The sequence below is a fragment of the Callospermophilus lateralis genome, chromosome 6 (assembly GCF_048772815.1).
Source record: "Callospermophilus lateralis isolate mCalLat2 chromosome 6, mCalLat2.hap1, whole genome shotgun sequence".
Taxonomy (NCBI): domain Eukaryota; kingdom Metazoa; phylum Chordata; class Mammalia; order Rodentia; family Sciuridae; genus Callospermophilus; species Callospermophilus lateralis.
Genome location: NC_135310.1, coordinates 10,059,449 through 10,078,173, shown reverse-complemented (window position 1 = coordinate 10,078,173; position 18,725 = coordinate 10,059,449). Strand labels below are relative to the sequence as shown.

Sequence of the window (18,725 nt, the reverse complement as noted above, 5' to 3'; positions counted from 1 at the left end):
TTTTCTGCCAACTTGTTCTGTTGAGTAAGAGTGTGAAAGCAGGGGTCACTTAGATCATGAAAGTACCTTCTAGCTGGGAAGTCTAAAACTTTCTCTGAGTTACAGGAAGTTGTTGGAAGATTAATCATAAGAAATCAAACAATCAAAATTTTAATTGCTTTTAGAAAAATTAACAAGATGAAAATTAGGTTGAAGAAGAGCCAAACCAGAGATGGGAAAAATCAATATGGAGGTCTTTAACAATAATCAAGGATAAAAATGTACTTGAAGTAAGATAGTAGCTCTGAGAATGATCAAGAAGAAACAGAATTATGACATATTAAGAAAATCACCAAATCTGATAAATCATTTGAATGAGGAATGGTGGGAAATGAAGAAGAGGAAGGAGACAAACATGGTTCTGTTTCTGGCCTGGATTACTAAGTATACAGGATAATATTAACCAAAATAGGGAAATGCTAGAAATGATTTTGGCAGAAAGGATTCAAGTTTCAACATGCTGAGATAAAGGTTCTTGAGAAATAGTGGAAAAAATGTCCAATAAGCAGTGTAAGCTCAGCAGAGGACTAATCTATAGATATAAATGTATAAGACATCAGTATACATTACTAATTGAAGCCAGGGGTTTGGATAAAGTTATTAAGAATAGTGGAGAGCTCTGAGTGGTAGCACACATCTGCAGCTTCTCAGGAGGCTTAGGCCGGATGATTGCTTAAGTAAACACTAGTGTATAAAACAGTGTTAAATGTCCAAAGGACTATCTGCAGAGGTACTTAATAAAATGCAGGTTCCTACTACAGATCTGATTTTTCTGTTCCAAGTTCCATGAAACTAAAACCATGGTTTTAACAGGGCTGCTTCCACTTACTGAAAGCTCTGGGGGAGAATCCACTACCAGACTCATTCAGGATATAAGCAGATTTCAGTTCCCTAGTGATTGGCAGAACTCAGTTCATTCAGCTTTAACAAGGAGGTTCTTATTAACTTGCTGGTTGTTATCTGGGGGCCACTCTTAGCTCCCAAAGCCCTCTGACTGGTCTTTGCAAGCAGCCCCCTACATCTCAGAATTGACAACAGCTTGTCCTTCTTATATTGCCACACCTGTCTCTTCTGCTTTCTTCTTTAACTTTCAGGGACTATGTAATTACACCAGACTACTCCAGATCATATAAAGTAATCTCCCAATTTAAGGTCTGTAAACTTCATTCCATCTGGAAAGTCCTTTTTGCCACATAACATTATGTAACCAGGGGATTCCAAGGATTAAGGCATGAACACCTTTTTTTTTTTTCTTTTTTTTTTTTTTTGATACCAGGGGTTGAATTTAGGGACACTCAACCACTCATCCCCAGCCCTAATTTGTATTTTATTTAGAGCCAGGGTATCTGTGAGTTACTCAGCACCTTGCTGTGGCTGAGGCTGGTTTTGTACTTGTGATCCTGTTGCCTCAGCCTCCCAAGCCACTGGGATTACAGGAGTGTGCCACCATGCCTGGTGCATGGACATCTTTGAGGGGGTCAGTATTCTGCCTACCATAAGCTGCTATAAGTATTCTGATACAAGTCTTTTTTTTTGCAGACATGTGTATTCACATCTCTTGGGTAAATATCCAGGAGTGGAATTGCTGGGGAAGGGAAGTTATATGTTTAACTCTGTAAGACACTGACAGCTTTTTCCAACATGACTGTACCATTTTACATTGCAACCAACAAAGCAGGAGTGTGAGGGTTCCAATCGTTCCACATCCTTGACAATGCTGCCTGTTTGATTTTAGCCTTTTCTGTGTGTGCATTATAGTATTTTTTCATAATTTTGGTTTGAAATTCCTCCAAAACTATGTTGAGCACTTTTTCATATTTGCTAGCCATTTACATATTTTTTTGTGAACTGTCTGTTCAAGTGTTTGCTCATTTAAAAAAAATTTAAGTTCTGAGAGCCATAGCCAAGTAGGAATGACTCATGGCATTTTGGGTTGAAAGATGACCCTGCTCAGGGATTAGGGTGGCTCCAGGTTTAGGGTGGATCCTGCTGGGAATAGGGCGGCTCCAGGTTTAGGGTGGATCCTGCTGGAATAGGGCGGCTCCAGGTTTGGGGCAGATCCTGCTGGGATTAGGGCATATCCTGCTACCTCAGGTGCCCACTCCTTGAGTTCCGGTTGAGTTCTCAGGGGTTCTGAGAGAACTGGTACGCAGAGCCTGGTGGAGGGAGTGGATTCCCAGGTAGTGTGTGTAGAGTACCGGTGAGAGTTCAGGAATAAAGAGTTGCTGTTTGAATCTACAAATTTTTGTGGTGGCTCGGTTATTTTGTGCCCAGACAGACTGAGGCATTTAAGGATGAATTATCAGTATTATATACATTCTAGAAACAAATCCTTAATCAAATATACATATATGTGTGTGTGTACATACACACACACACACACACACACATACACACTACAACTAATTCCTCCAACTGTGATTTGTTTATTCCTTTCTTTTTTAAACTTTATTTTTTATTTTTTAGTTGTAGTTGGACACAATACCTTTATTTTATTTATTTACTTTTTATGTGGTGCTGAGGATTGAGCCCAGTGCCTCACACATGCTAGGCAAGCGTTCTACTGCTGAGCCACAACCCCAGCCCCAATACCTTTATTTTTTATTTCTTTATTTTTATGTGGTGCTAGGAATCAAACCCAGTGCATCACACATGCTAAACAAGCACTCTACCAGTGAGCCACAACCCCAGCCCTCATTTTCGAAAAGATACCTTTTGATGAAAAGGAGTTTTAATATTAACAGTCTCACCAATTGTTTTATGATTATTGCCCTCTATGTCTTAAGAAATTGTTGCCCACTTCATGTCACAGTCTCATTTTATTAAAAAATTGTTTTAGCTTTTACATTTAGGTCTATAGCCCATCTCAAGTTAATTTTTTTTTTTGTATTGAGTAAGCAGGAGTTGAGGTTAAATTATTTTTATATGGCTATTTGAAAGTGCCAATAAAATCTGCTTAGACAATTTTCTTTTCACCATTGAAGTGATTTTGTACCTTGCTCAAAAATCAATTGATCATATATTGTATACCTATTTCTGGATTCTTTATTATATCCCACTGATCTAGCTGTCTGTCCTTAAATACCACAGTCTTGATTATTATATTTTTACAGTAAGTGTTGAGCTAAGTAATGTAAGTTTTCTATCTTTGTTATTCCTGTTCAAGATGGACTAGTCAAGGTCCTTGGCACTGCCACATAATTTTAGTCAGTTTTGTCAATTTCTATTTTAAAAATCTTTTAGGATTAAAACTATAGCTACATTAAACCTGAAACAATTATTTTAAGTAGAGAACAAAGGAGTAATTCTGAAGAGATTAAGAACAACTAAAAAGGGAGATATTATGAGAACAAAATGAAACAAATATTCAAAAATTCCATTAAATTTAACCACAGCAAGGTCACTGGAGCCTTCACAAAGATAGCTTCATTGCCCTGGTTGGAGTGAAAATGGAATGAAATTAATCATTATTTCAGCCCTCCATTCTTACTAATAAAACCTTGTTTTAATAGTAAATTGTTGTCTGGGGTTGTGGCTCAGTGATTTTTTTTTTTTTTAAATGTGGTGCTGAGGATCGAACTCAGGGCCTCACATGTGCTAGACAAGTGCTCTACCGCTGAGCCACAATCCCAGCCCTAATGGTGCTTTTTATAACTTAAGAAATCCTTCCTGGCAGATGAAAACGTTCTGAAGGCAACTTAAGAAATCCTTCCTGGCAGATGAAAACGTTCTGAAGGCAAACAGTAGGGCTAGCTACATAAAAACATCATTGAGGGCTGGGGCTGTAACTCAGTGTCAAAACACTTGCCTAGCATGTGTGAGGCACTGGGTTCAAGCCTCAGCACCACATTAAAAAATAAATAAAATAAAGGCATGCCATCCATCTACAACTTTTGTTTAAATCACTGAACCACACATCTAAAAATGGTAAATCTTATATGTAGTACCACAACAAAGCAAACAAAAAAATCTTTCCCAGAGACAACATAAGTCTCATATTTTTTTCTAAATATCTTAAAAATGTGTATTTCAGATTAAGTTCTTTAATACATCTAGAAATTACTGTTCTAAATGGTATGAAGCAAGAACTCTGTCTTTATTTCAAATGGATTTAATGTATCTTTGCATCATTTATTGAACAGTTTTCCCCTTACTTTGTGATATAACTTAGTGTACAAAGCTCCCATATATATATGGGTGTGTTTATAGATGCTGTATCTTGTTCCATGAATCTCATTTATCCCTGAACCAATATCATACTGTCTTAATTATTAGAAGTTTATATTAAGCTTTAATATCTAGTAGAGAGGGGCCATATTTAATTTTCTTCTTTGAAATTGACTTAGCTATTCTTGGTACTTTGACTTTCCACATAAATTATAGGTTTAGAATGCCAAATTCCATGAAAACTACACAGTGATTTTCACTGACACTGCACAGAATGTATAGAATTGGAGAAACCTATTATCTTTTTGGCATTGAGTGTTCCCAATCATGAATATTGTACATCTATCTGTTCAGCTACTTGGTGTACTTTTATGTGTTTCAATTAACATTACAATTTTCTACCTAAAGGACCAGACAGCTTTAGATGACCTATTTCTAGACACTTGCAGTTTTGAATGCCATTGTGAATGGTACCTCTTTATCATTAAAGTTTCTGGTGAATTGTTGCTAATATATATTATTTTTCTTGTTTTTGTTTTACTCAGAAATATTAACTGAAGGCTATTTCTTTTAACCAATGTAACCCTTTCAGTCACTATCATATCACCATCTGGTATCTTCTTGTTACCTGGTGTGTCTGTGCCCCACTAAAATTAGTTACTTGTTTACCACGGCACCCAGAGTGTGTAGAATTGCGCCTGGTATATTCCAGGTACAGAGATTGTTTTTGAGTAAATATGGATGCAGGTTTTAAATCTGGATGCTTGCAAGAAAAGCAGGTTTTGAAGAATGAAAGAGAGTGATGAAAATGGTTTCAATTTGAAAGGTGGCGTCAGATTACACACAAGTCATTAAAGTGCAGGCATCCGTCCAGCACCTGGAGCTCAAGAATGGCAGTTCAAGGTAAAGGAACTCACGAAATGGAGGGCTGATTCTCAAGGAGGGAAAGTCGGCAGGGAAAAACAAAAGCAAGGAAAAGAGGCTTGGGAAAAACTAAACGAGGCAAATTTTAAAAGGAGCTGAAGGACATAGGAACCAATGGAAAGAAAAGATTTGAGATAAGGGAAGGGGGAAATAAGTAGGAAAGCAAGGGCTCATAAGAGATCACAAGAACACAAGAAGCAAAAAGCTACACAAGCTTAATTGTGGAAGTACAATAAAACCCAATGCACAGAAAGCAAGAACCTATGGCAACTTGGAAAAATGGAGAGCTCCATTAAGACTACATCAGAATTTCGGAAAGGAATTAACTTTAGAACCTTCTGTGGTCTTTCGCTTTAAAATGACCGTTACAGGTTTTCGAGACTAAATCGGTATCCAGTCTCCCCAGTCTCCAGGGGTCAGGGAGCTAGAAGGTGGGATCCGGCAGGTTCAGGAGTGTCCGATGGGCTGCTTCCTTCTGGTCATCATCTTGTTAACAGAACCTGGATGGTGCACCAGGAGGTAGCTCCCCCTGGCCTCGGGAGCAACCAGAGAAGCGCCACAGCGAACCAGAAAAGCAAGCCAAGCTTCAGAGGGCCAGAGAGAGACCCTCACGCCCGCGGCGGATCCGCAGGTCGCGCCGGGGCCGCGCGCCCTCACGGGGGCGCCCCGGCCGTGTCGGACTACCGCTCCCCACTCCCCTACGCGCCCGGCTTCACCGACGCCCCCGCCCAACCCACGAGCCCGCCTCTTCTTCCTACCTGCCAGCACGCGGACTCGGCCTGCCGCCAACCGCTCCCTCGGAACCCGCCAGCGGGAGCTACCACCCTTCTCTGCGGCTGTCAGCCGGAGATATCCCCTCAGGTGGCAGCCGGCACGTGACCCCGCCCCTGCATGCCCCGCCCATTGGCCTAGCTCGCTCCGCCTCTCGCCGGCGCGCTCCGCCCACAAGAGCGTGCCTGGCGCGATGACGTAGAGGCGCCGGAGCACTGTGTGGGCGACGCCGAGGCTCTGCTGGGTCTGTGGGCGGAGGTCCGTGGTGATCCTCTGAGCTGCTGGGGAGAGTGCGGTGCGTGGAAGACCGCGGGGTTCGGAATAAAGAGCGGAGAGGAAGGAGAGGCCCGGCACCTGTCCTCCCTGGGGTCAGGGCGCTGTCCCGCATTTCCTCGAGCCCTTCGTGGCGTGCCGGGCAGCTGTCCCGCGCTGTCTCGTGGATTCCTTCTGGGGTGTCGCCCTGCCCCCGGGCGTTTGGGCCGGAGGGCTAATTTGGGGGTACGCTGGTCAGTTTCCTTCGAGCGCAGATCATGGAGAGACTGGGTGGTTTAGCAAAGGAGCCTACTATCTGGAGCCCTGGCTCTACTGTTTCTTTGAAGCGAGGCCGGGAACTAACCTAATCTCATTTGATCATCTTTGAAATGAGATTGTTGAATCACTACATAATTTTTTTTTCTCCTCCTTCCAGTACTGGGGACTGAACCCAATTGGTGCATGTGAGGCAAGCGTTCTGCCCTCAGCTGCATCCCTAGCCCGAATCACTGTGTGAATTTTAAGGGTCCTTTCATCTCTACCGTTGTGAAACTCCTCTGGGAGTTGACCTTTTATCCTTCTCCTGAATGAGAAAGGTTTACATAATGGACCTGCTTTACACCTGGGATGGGCATGCCAAGGGGAGTTTCGTTAATTGGCTGCTGGTAGAAGTTGTTTGCTAATAGCATTTGTGCATTTCAGGTATACAATTTTAGTTTTGTTAAATGGTCAGAATGTCTGTGTGTTTTAATGTTAGCACAATTTGATGGACACTTCATATTTTGTCTTATTTAAGTATACTCAAGTTGATGCTTCTGAATTTCGTGTTACTTTCTTTCTATTAGGATTATTGAGGTCATCTGCACCTTCTGACTGGAAAAAAGATGGTCAACGTCTTGAAAGGAGTGCTTATAGAATGGTTAGTAGTTTTGATGAGTTTTAAATTTACATATCAAAGCTTGATTTACATATATCATTTTCTAAAATCCTGTCTGTGTAAAATCTGGATGAAATCAAATAAGCTTTTTCTACTTCAGTTTTCTTATTTAACAAGTGAGATTTTGTTGGCTAAGTTACTTCCAGGTGCCAAATTTCAGTGTCTGTTAAATTGATGTAATTGGCACAATTTCCAACGATTTTTGATCTGAAGTAGCATATTTGTTAGATTAGGCCTTATAGAGTAACAGTTAGTGCCATATTCTCAAACCATCAGGAGTTGACTAGAATTTTAGGGTTTGCACAATTCCATTACCAACTGGTTTTTAAAAAGGGGGGAAAAAATCAGGTTTCTTGAACTCCTTTGCACACTAAAAAGATGATTGACAGAGTTGAATTACTCAAAAGCAGTCTAAAGTCTATGGCTTAAATACCATGCAGTCTTAAAACCTTAATTGGTCTTCCCTTGGTTGTTTGCACCATCAATAATTCTTTCATCTGGAAACCCTGAACACACTTGTCCAAAAATATTACTGTCTGTCTTGTTATGGCCCTAATATGAGCCATTGATGGATGATCATACTGTTTGTTTACTGTGATGGTAAGGCTCAGGAGAAGCAAGGCCAAACCCTAGGGTGCCAACATTTAAAGCGGCACTATCCAAAAGAAATATAATTTGAGCCTACATGTATAGGCTTTAATTTTGTAGGAGCCACATTAAAAAGTCAAATGAAATTATTTTTTTATCCAACATATCCAAAGTAGTATTTTTTCAGCATGTGCTCCCCTCCACCAAAAAAAAAATTTTTTTTAAGTCCATTGTCTATTTTACAGCACATTCACAGACTAACCATATTTCAAGTACTGTATAGTAACACATGACTGACTAGTACGCTCCCCAGTGAATAGTGCAGATTTACAGTTTGGGCAGAGGGGATTCCAACAAAAACAGTCAGTGAGGTAAGGGTGTATCTAAGGAAGAAAATAGATAAACAGATTAACAGGAAGGGGAGTTGGCTTTGGTGATGAGATGTAGAATGAGGTAAACACAGAATAGAAGCCATGAGTTTGGTGTGTTTTGTTTTCTGGGATTGAACTCGGGGGCATCTAATACTAAGCCATGTCCCCAGCCTTTTTTCTTTTTTCTTTTGAGGGTCTCACTAAGTTCCTTAGGGCCTCATTATATTGATGAAGCTGACCTCAAACCTTTGATCCTCCTGCCTCAGCCTCAGTTATTGGGATTACAGGTGTGCGCTACCACATCTGGCGAAGTGGTGGTTTTTGATGCAAGCTCTTTGATGGTGTGGTGTGATAGATGGCCAGTGTTCCAATATCCTCAGCAAGTAACTTACAAGATCCCAGTAGATGCCTGAAACTACAGATAGTACCTAATCACAAATTTAATGCCTTCTCCCTCTTAAATAGACTTTTATCACACTCTGTGGCCATAACTGTAGTGGGTTGAGGTGCAAAAGCAAAACATTTCTTTTTCATCAATTCACTATAGAAGATTCATTCTTATTGTGAATCTTAGAAACTTAAAACTTTTTTTTTTTTTTTAATCCTTATTAAGTCAAGAAGTTTCACCTTTTCATGTAAAGGAAATGAGCTGGATCCATGGGAAAGTAACTGGTTAGAGCGGATATGGTGATGTTCCCCTGTAGTCTCAGCTACTCTAGGGAGGCTGAGGCAGGAGGATCACAACAAGTTTGAAACCAAGCTTGGCAATTTAGGAAGACCCTATCTCAAAAAGAACTGGAGATGTAGCTTGGTGGTAGGATGCCTGTTGGTTCAGTCCCCAGTAGAGAAGGAGGAAGGAGGAGAAAATTGATTAACAGATTACTATTTTTTTAAAAGGAGCATGAGTGACTACATTTTGATTTTTAGCCTACTAAGTATACATTTTGATTTTTAGCCTACTAAGTATACATTTTGATTTTTAGCCTACTAAGTACAGGAGCTAAGTCCAAAACAATGATCTTCTGTGTTTTTTACTTAACAGACTACATTAAGCAAATAAACCAGATTATTGTGGCCATTTAGACCTTGTTTCAGTGAATAGAAAAAAATCAAGGCATTAGGTTATAAAATTCTTTCCTCCCAAGGATTATTAGGTACCAGAGATTTAAGGCCAGGGGCCTGGGCATGTAGCTTAGTGATAAAGCTGGAACTGAATATTTAAGTGTGAGGCCCTGAGTTCAACCCTCAGTACAAAAAAAAAAAACTAAATAAAAAATGTTTATGAATTTGCATTTTTATGTCAAAACAAGGTTAGTGAAAACATCTCTCGAGATCCACCATCAACTGCCAGGCTCATATTCAGCATTTTCCCAAATCTAGCCAACCACAGCAATTACTGAAAAAGTAGCATATGCCCAACAAAACATTTGTGTCCCATTCCAGGTACTAGAGCAGACCTTGTGTGCACTTATACAATTTCTTCAGCAGCAAAGATTTATTGTGCATGTACAAGTTCCAACCAGTTTACAGCATAATTGCTGAAAAGAATCTGGAGGAATATGTGTTATTAATCCAACCTGATCTGAACCTATATTTTATCTGAGAAGCAAGTAGGAAGACCTAAGGCAAAACCAGTCTTATTTTCTTATACTATTTATAAGTCTTTTTTGGTACCTGGGACTGAACTCAGGGGCACTTGGCCACTGAGCCACATCCCCAGGCCTGTGTTTTGTATTTTATTTAGAGACAGGATCTCACTGAGTTGCCTAGGACCTCGCTGTTGCTGAGGCTGACTTTGAACTCAGTCCTCCTACTTCAGCCTTTCAAGCTACTGGAGTCTTTGCTTCTTAATAAAGCCATGTTTATTGAAGTTTCCCAGGCATCTAAAACAGTGGTAGATAGATAAATAAAAAGGAGATGCTTAGTAAATATTTGTTTACTGGGTGAATTTTGTTAATAGAATTGAATCACAGTTTGTGATCTCAGCCTAAATTCCAGGTTGTTTAATGTTTCTTTAGAGCCTCTATCTCTACAGTGAGAATCAGAGTGGATAAAGTATTAAGTAGAACTTCCAGGAAGCCATTGTTTTGAGGTTAGGTCCTGTACTAGATGCCAGCAGACCAGGATGAAAAATCAAAATGGAGTCATTTAGGACTAGGATGAGTCCGTTACTCTACCTAGAACCGTGGGTCTTTGTATAGTCATGCTGGTTAACTTAATATCACCCCTGATGTCCCTTTCTCTTATGGCTTGGACCAAATATTTATTGACTACATACATTATGCTAGACCTTAATCTCCAACACCATATATCTATTCAGACAAAACCCAGACTTTGAAAACATTTGAGCCAGACATGATGAGACACACCTGTAATCCCAGCTACTTGGGAGGCTGAGGCAGGAGGATTAAAAGTTTGAGGCCAACCTGGCCAATTTATCGAGACCCTATCTCCAAATTTATTTAGTTTTGGTAGTGCAGAATGACCCCAGATACAATTTACCACTGAACTATATCCCCAGCCCTTTTTGTTTTTTATTTTGAGACATGGTCTCACTAAATTCCTTAGGGCCTTGCTAAATTGCTGAGGCTGTCCTTGAGCTTGTGATCCTCTTATCTCAGCCTCCCAGGCTGTTGGGATTATAGGCGTGCAGTGCATTAGGCTTCAAAATTTTAAAAATATAAAATTTCCAGCACTGGAAAGAAAAGAGAAAAAAGGAAAAACATAAGAGGGGAATAAACTTAATTGAACAAAACCATTTCATATTCAGTAATATTTTTTTTTAATTTTTTTGTAGTTGTAGATGGACAGCATACCTTTATTTTATTTGTTTATTTTTATGTGCTGCTGAGGATGGAGTCCAGTGCCTCACACCTGTTAGGCAAGTGATCTTTCACTGAGTTACAGTCCCAGCCCCTTCTTAACATTTTCTAAAACGTTCTATTTATGAAAAAATGCTTTTAAAATTTTTAAATAATATTCTGGTTGCCTAATTATCATCAGAGGGATAATTTACCATTGATTAAGTCAAGATTATTATTTTATTGGATGGACAGTACTAACAACTTTGACCAGTTAAGTTTGTAGAGTTGGTAGTCTCGGTAGACACATGGTAAATTTGTTTTTTCCCCAGAAACATTTATAGAAGCTATATACTGAGGTTGTTTGAGACGGAAGGTATCTGCCCTTTGCCAAAACATTTTTTTCTGTTCAATATCCCTGATTCCAGGACATTGGCCAAGTATCTATATGAACTCGGTTTGGGTTTTTTGTTTTGTTTTGTTTTGTTTCTCCATGCCAGTAGGATTCTCCCACACTCCATGAAAAATTAGAATATCCCTTTGTTCAGACAAGACTATTTTAAGGCCTCACATTACATATTGAAACACCCCCTAAACATTAAATATCTTTAAACAAAAAATAATAGTAAAACAGTCTTTCAAACCATTACAGTTATCCACAATTTCAGTATATGCTTGAAAATCAACTTGAATTCTTTCTACTCTTTTTTTTTTTTTTTTTTGGTTGGGGATGGGTACCAGGGATTGAACTCAGGAGCATTGACCACTGAGCCACATCCCCAGCCCTATTTTGTATTTTATTTAGAGACAGGGTCTTGCTGAGTTGCTTAGGTACTCAGCCTCCTCAGCTGCTGGGATTATAAGTGTGTGCCACCACACCCGGCTAAACTCTTGATTTTGTACCAGTCATGCTGGGAAGTTAGAAAAGGTAATTGATTTGAAGATTATAAAGTATATTCTTCTAGGACAGCTGAGTGTGTGATTTTTTTATAGGATATTTTGAGGTTCTTAACAGAGCCTGAAACTATCTTAACAATCAAGGACCAAAAGGCCCTGGAGGGTAAAGTGGGCACCAGGGTCACCACTTGAGTTCTCTTTTCTTTGTTGCAGGGGAGGAAGGGTGCAGCTTTGTGGTTGAACTCTAAAACTGAGGGATCTTGTCTTCCCTCCCCCCTCACCTGTGTCTACTCCTAAATTGCTCTTTACTCTTTGCTCTAGCCCCACCCTCACCCTCTTCTCCATTATATAGGCAAGAAAACAGGGAAATGCTGGTATTTTTTGTTTTGTTTTTAAGAATCTGAGTAAGAAAACTGTAGTTTTAAAGAAGCGGAACCTGGTTTCCCTCCTCATTTTCTTTCTGTAATATCATCTGGATGTACCCTGTTAAACTGGCTGTCAGCCCCAGGTTCCTTCTAGAATTGCTTTTTAAGCTCTTTTTAATTTTCTTTTTCTCCTATTGCTCTTTGTCAGTGATTAATTTGTTTGCCTCAATGAAATTTTTCAATGTGTAGTGTGTTACTGCTTTACAGATTTATTTTTATTCTGTAATTGCCAAAATTAGGGAAAGACTGAAGATAGGAAATTTAACATTTTCTGTATCTGCTTAAATCTGACCATTGTGTATCTCTTTGTACAAAGACCCCATTTTCTCTCTCATCCATCACCAGTCCTTTCTACCTTGAGATATTCATTCTCATTCTGCCCTTTATGCCTACTTTTCCTGTTGGCCAGTCACCCAGAAAGCTGCAGACTCCAGGCCATCCCTCATCCCTTGGAATCTTGCTGTCTTACTGCTCTCTCTGCCCATTTTTTTTTTTAATTACTTCTTCTGCTACCCTCCCCCAATCCTTTTTACATTGTCTTCTGGGACACACAGCAGAATCCCCTATATATATATTTTTTTTATATAGATCTTTTTTCCATTTTTATTTATTTATTTGGTTGGGGGTGGGTACCAGGGATTTTTCCATTTTTATTTTATTTTATTTATTTATTTTTTTGGTTGGGGATGGGTACCAAATCCAGGGCCTCACACATGCCAGGCAAGTGCTTTACCACTGAGCCACAACTCTGGCCCAGAATCCCCTATATCTTGAACCTCTTCTGAACATTCTCTTTTCCTGTAACAAAACCTTGCTTTCTCTTTAGGCCGTTTGATCCCAGCATTACCAGGTTTCTCCTCCTCTACCAAGTGGTCACTTTTATCCTCTAATACATCTTGTGCCATTTGGCCAAAAAATGGTTTGGTACCTACCTTACTCCTCATTACCACTTCCGGAAATTCTTCCATCTTTTTCTATAGAAACACACATGAATCTCAGGTTCTCAGACTATGCCAGTCATCAGCCATTCTCTTTATAATTACCCACAAACACCCAAATCTTTTCTGAAGGTTTTTTTTTTCAATAGCTCTCCTGTCTAATCTTTAGAGATTTCAGTATCTATGCAGACTATCCTTTTGATACCCCACACTCAATTTCCTGAGCTCCAATGAGCTTGTCCTCTGCCATGCTACAGCCACTCATTCACAGTCATGCCCAGACCTGTCCTCTTCAATGCTGCAATCTCAGAATCTCATTTTCTGGCATCTGACTCTGATCACCACCACCTCTTTCCCCTTGGCTTCCTCAATACCTTTTCTCTATGTTCTACAGCTCCACTGGCCCTGCAGCCTATTGCTCCTCCTACCTTTTCAGATGCCTACATCTCTTTCCAGCTCCCACTTTTTTTTTTTTTTTTGGTAAGGGATTGAACCCAGGGGCACTTAACCACTGAGCCACATCCCAGCACTTTTTTATTTCGAGACAGGACCTCACTAAGCTGCTGAGGCTGGCGTTAAGCTCACTATTCTCCTGCCTCAACCTCCCAAGTCGCTGGAATTACAGGCATGCACCACTAAGCCTGGTGCTCCCATTTTTTTTCTGCTTATTGTCATGGACTTTCTCAGCACACCTATTTCTATTCACTTCTAATTGTTCTCTGCCCATTCTGAAGCCCCCTCCAGGGAGCTTTCCTCCTGTGACTCCATCCAAATTGCTCTTGTCAAGGTCAATAACTTTGTGCATTGGTGGTCAGTTCTTGGTCCTCATCTTTCTTACTACACCTATGAACAGCAGATAACACAATTTTTTTTTTTTAAATAACACTCCTTTTTTTCTAAAACAGTTTTGTTCCGGTAGCTCTGGAACACTTTAGGTCTCTTCTTCATAATTTCTTTTGCTGAGTCCTTCCTGATGTTTCTTTTCTTTCTTTCTTTCTTTCTTTCTTTCTTTTTTTAAGTTGCAGATGGACACATTACCTTTATTTTATTTATTTTTATATAGTGCTGAGGATTGAACCCAGTGCCTCACACGTGCTAGGCAAGCACTCTATTACTGAAGTACAACCCCATCCCTTCTTCTTAACCTTTTGATTATGGAATGTCCAGGGTTCGGTTCTTGCACTCTTCTCTGTAGCTGTACTCAGGGAGCTGGTGGCATGTCATGTCATTTCTATAAAAAATGGCTTCATCTTTCCATTGCTCAAAAATCTTGGCATCTCTTTGGTTCTTCTCTGTCAAAGCTCGTGTCTACTCTCAGCAAATTATGTTGGCTGTATGTCCACAGTTATCCAGAATTCAACCACTTCTCATTTCCAGGGTCACCACCGACTCCTGGTCCTTAACATTATCTTCTCTCATCTGGATTACTGAGGTTTCCACGTTTTCCCTGTTTCCACCCTTTCCTCTGCTGCTTCCAGTTTTTTTCTCAGTACAGCAACTAGTATCCTCACATTTAAAATTTGTAGTACGTAGATTAAATCATGTCATTCAGTAAAAACCAAACTCCCCAGAATCAACTCCAAGGTCCGTACTCACCTAGTAACTGAAGTAAATCCTTTCCTTTGTTAACTTAATACTTGTTTGTACTTAAATAAAACTTATTATCAGTAAATTGCACTGATCTCTTGGATTAAATTGTTGTCTTTATAATTAATTTTGACATTCCTCAGAGCACCAAAAGATCGTGCAAAATTACATTTTCTCTAAAAATTAAAAAAAAAATGCATGTGATTTGGCATTCTTATGTTTTTTTTTTGCTGAACAGATTATATTAAATCTAAAGAGTGACCTTTGTCATTATTCAGGGTTTTTAATGCTGTAAATCTGTACTACCTACCAAGAAATTGTATTCTTCCTCCTTTTATAACTACTCTGCTTAGTACAAACTAAAAAATTCACCAATGAATACAATTGAATTTGGATCTTCTTTGAATTTTTGAGCTCAGTATTCTCAAAGTGGTTTTATTATTAGGGTTTCAGTTCTGTTACATGTACTCCCATATGGTTGGAAACATAGGCTCTGAAAGGTTTAGTACATATCAGGGTCAAAGACGTAAGTGTTGAAGTTGGACTTGAATCCTGATCTAACTTTCTATATACCCTGACTTATCAAAATTACTAACATTTCAGAAGTTAATTTGTCGTAGGAAAGAACTGAACAACTATTGGCTCTTAAATGTAATCATCATGGATAAGTAAGGAAATTCATTTTTTTTTAAAATCAGTTAAGGAAACTGACTCTAGGTCCTATTAACTACAAATCTTTTTTTTTTTTTTTTTTTTAATATTTATTTTTTAGTTATCGGCGGGCACAACATCTTTGTTTGTATGTGGTGCTGAGGATCGAACCCGGGCCGCACGCATTCCAGGCAAGCGCGCTACCGCTTGAGCCACATCCCCAGCCCAACTACAAATCTTTGAATATTCTTTTTTTCCCCTTGAAAGTGAAAAATTATTTTATCAGTGACCTCTTTCTCTTAAACGTGCACTAACAGGTCTAGAACAAAGTTATCTGTGTAAATAATGCATACTGAAGGAGAGATAAAACGAATTGCATAATCATTCAGAACTTTAATCATCCTAAAAATTCTATTTGCTCAAGTCTTTGTGTGTGGTTAGACTCAAGATGTCTTCTAATTATGTGTTCCTCTGTCCAGCGATCCTGCCATGAAGCAGTTTCTACTGTACTTGGATGAGTCCAATGCCCTGGGGAAGAAGTTCATCATTCAAGATATCGATGACACTCATGTCTTCGTAATAGCAGAGTTGGTTAATGTCCTCCAGGAGCGAGTAGGTGAATTAATGGACCAAAATGCTTTTTCTCTTACCCAGAAATAAAATATCAGATATTGACTGCTTAGGAATTGTAAGCAGCAAATAGGAAAGACTGTCTCCATTCGGTGGCTTATGTGGCTGAGGAGCATGCTGTGGGAAAGACTATAATAATTTGTTCAGACAAAAACCCAGAACTGATTTTTGTTGTACTTCAGAATTAAAAGTTAAAGCTTTTTTTTTTTTTTTTTTTTTAACAATTGGCTGTAATTTGGCTTTTATTATCCTTTAACAAAATAAAAACATGTTTTTCCTATCTTTTTAATACCAATTTAATACATTAAGAATAATGGTTGCTGGGGCAGGGGTTGTGGCCCAGCAGTAGAGCACTCGCCTAGCACGTGTGAGGTGGTGGGCTCGATCCTCAGCACCACATAAAAATAAATACATAAAATAAAGGTATAAAGAAAAAAAATAATGGTTGCTGAGTGTATTGGTATGTGCCTGTAATCCTAGCTACTCTGGAGGCTGAGGCAAAAGAATTGCAAGTTCAGAGTTAGCCTGGGCAACTTAACAAGACTATGTCTCAAAATTAAAATAAAAGCAGCTGGGAATGTATTTCAGTGTTAGAGCATCTCTGGGTTTAATCCTCAGTACTATAAATGTGTAGAAAGAGTGTGTGTACATGCCTTTAAACGATCATTGTAATCTCAGTATCTGTTTTGCTTTTCTTATTAATGATTATGGACTTGTGGCTATGGTTGTTTTGTTTTAATTAGAAATTTCACAGATCTGCTGGGGGCAGTGATGCATACCTGTAAACCTATCAAAGACTGAGGCAGAAGGAATGGAAGTTCAAACCCAGCCTCTGCAATTTAGAGAGATCATACCTCAAATATTTTTAAAATCTTTTTCTTTGTTCAGACTTTGTTGGTCACATTTTCCTGTCAAGTCAAACATTCTTTTATAAACAAATGAGAGGGCCAAACAAAATGGTAGCATAAATATGCATTTATATGTAGCCAATAGTTGGAAAAATACCTGCAATCATAATGGATAACTTGGAGGAGATGGGTTGGACAACTTGGATATTGCATTTTGTAAACTTCTCTGCCATATGAAGCCACATGTGTGTTAAGACATAAGGGGGTTAAAACAAAGGAAATGCAGTTGATGTCTGCTTTAATGGAAGTAAATTTTACATTTTCATCCATATGCTCCAAATCCAGCTAAACCAGGTGATTTTACCCTTTTACATGCTATTTGCTAGTCTAGTTAAAAATATACAGTAAAATACAGAGGATTTCAAAGTGAATAAAAACTCATCTTTGAAATATTTTTTAAAAAAGAAAATTAGATTTACTCATACGTTATTCCCTATAATAAGAATCCTTGTTAAACAAATGGAAAGAGAAAAACAGGAGCAGCCAACCTTGTGGGAAGTAATGTATTAGGTTGAAATGTAAACTCTGATAGGGACTGTGCCTCCCTTCCTGAGGATATTGCCATGGGGGTAGGTTCCTATAATGGGAATTTTCCAATGAAAGAGAACTTTATTGATGATAATGGAACCATATCAAACCCAGTTTACCACCTTCCTTTTAGTATGTTTACTCAGAGGACCTGTGCGTCATTTTAATTCATTTATTCATTTAAATCTAGAAATTTTCACAGTTTGGCATATTTATTATGATTCCTATCTATATTCCTCAGTTTTGATTCCCACACAATCAAATAATTTCTATAGATTACTGATATGTCTGGTACTAAAACTTGGTAAGTAGAAGATATGTTTCTACAGAATTTCCAGCTGTACTGAAATATTACTGAACCTTATATTTTAGTCCTGTCTAAATATTTTTAAATATTTTTTTAGTTGTAGATGGACACAATATCTTTATTAATTTATTTTTACATGGTGCTGAGGATTGAACCCAGTGCCTCACACATCAAGGCAAGCATTCTACCACTGAACTACAGCCCCAGCCCCTAAATCAATTTTTAATATGCCTCAGTCATTTGTTACCTAATACCTTTTTTATTAATATGGTAGAATCTTAGAGTTTAAAAGGTATGGAGAAAACTATAAATTGAACAGGGATTACAAAGAGTATTAAGTGAAGGAAGTCTTTATTTCGTTCATTCGTGTTTATTTTGATGATGGACCTTTATTTTATTTATTTATATGCAATGCTGAGAATCTAACTCAGTGCCTCACACATGCTAGGCAAGTGCTCCACTAACCACCCCCCCACACATCCATTAGCTCTTATTTTTAAGAAGTTATGTTCGGGTAAATGTTAAATATCTTTCTTTTGAGACTGTTAAGAAACATAAGACAGTGTAACAGTAGGAAGTCCCCTTGCAGTTAGTTGCTTCGTTTGCTTGTCTGGTTGCGAGTGAACAGGAAATGTGTCAGTGACTCTTTGCACCCACCCTGTCTCTTGGGGTCTGATTTCTATTTGATTTGGCATACTTTAGATGCCCAGAACAAGACTTGTTGTGGGCTTGGCACTGGAGAATTTACTGTTATAATGTTTTATTTTTAACAAAGCCTTTTCTATTGGAAAAAGATAGCATTAACCTGAATTTTCTTAACTGCATAAAAAAAAAAATTTTAACTTGAGGAGGGTAGCTGGTCAGTCACTAGGATCTGTGCACTAAAATTGATTTAGAGTTGTACTTCTTCTTTTTTTTTTTTTTTTTTTTTTTTTTTTTGTAGTTAGGTGCAATACTTTTACTTTATTTATTTTTTTGTGTACTAAAGATGGAGCCCAGTGCCT

The 18,725-nt window shown here is 38.7% G+C and overlaps 2 protein-coding genes across 5 annotated transcripts in view; one reads left to right on the top strand and one right to left on the bottom strand.

Annotated features, from left to right (window-relative positions):
- Nucleotides 1–6,002, bottom strand: part of Serac1 (serine active site containing 1) — a 62,171-nt gene extending 56,169 nt beyond the window's left edge. Inside the window, exon 1 of one of the 2 annotated variants that reach the window (XM_076859404.2) lies at nt 5,889–6,002. The gene's annotated coding sequence lies outside the window, so the exon portion shown is untranslated. The remainder of the gene's footprint in view (nt 1–5,888) is intronic. The other variant, XM_076859405.2, reaches the window with a different exon arrangement.
- Nucleotides 6,003–6,098: 96 nt separating this feature from the next.
- Nucleotides 6,099–18,230, top strand: Gtf2h5 (general transcription factor IIH subunit 5). 3 transcript variants are annotated; one of them, XM_076859401.2, is made up of 3 exons: nt 6,099–6,159; nt 6,999–7,072; nt 15,828–18,230. In XM_076859401.2, exons 2-3 carry the CDS (start codon nt 7,038–7,040, stop codon nt 16,006–16,008), a joined length of 216 nt encoding a protein of 71 aa, XP_076715516.1. In that variant the 5' UTR covers nt 6,099–6,159; nt 6,999–7,037; the 3' UTR covers nt 16,009–18,230. The 3 variants fall into 3 exon arrangements, with proteins under 3 accessions (XP_076715516.1, XP_076715515.1, XP_076715517.1); XM_076859400.2 differs by having other exon boundaries at nt 6,112–6,196; XM_076859402.2 differs by lacking the exon at nt 6,099–6,159 and adding an exon at nt 6,239–6,399.
- The last annotated feature ends 495 nt before the right edge of the window (nt 18,231–18,725 follow it).

What these genes read in the sequence shown, in the direction of transcription:
- Gtf2h5 (XM_076859401.2), top strand. Translation starts at nt 7,038, where the DNA reads ATGGTCAACGTCTTGAAAGGAGTGCTTATAGAATG. An exon ending in AAAGGAGTGCTTATAGAATG is followed by an intron (nt 7,073 to 15,827) that starts GTTAGTAGTTTT and finishes TCCTCTGTCCAG; the next exon opens with CGATCCTGCCATGAAGCAGT.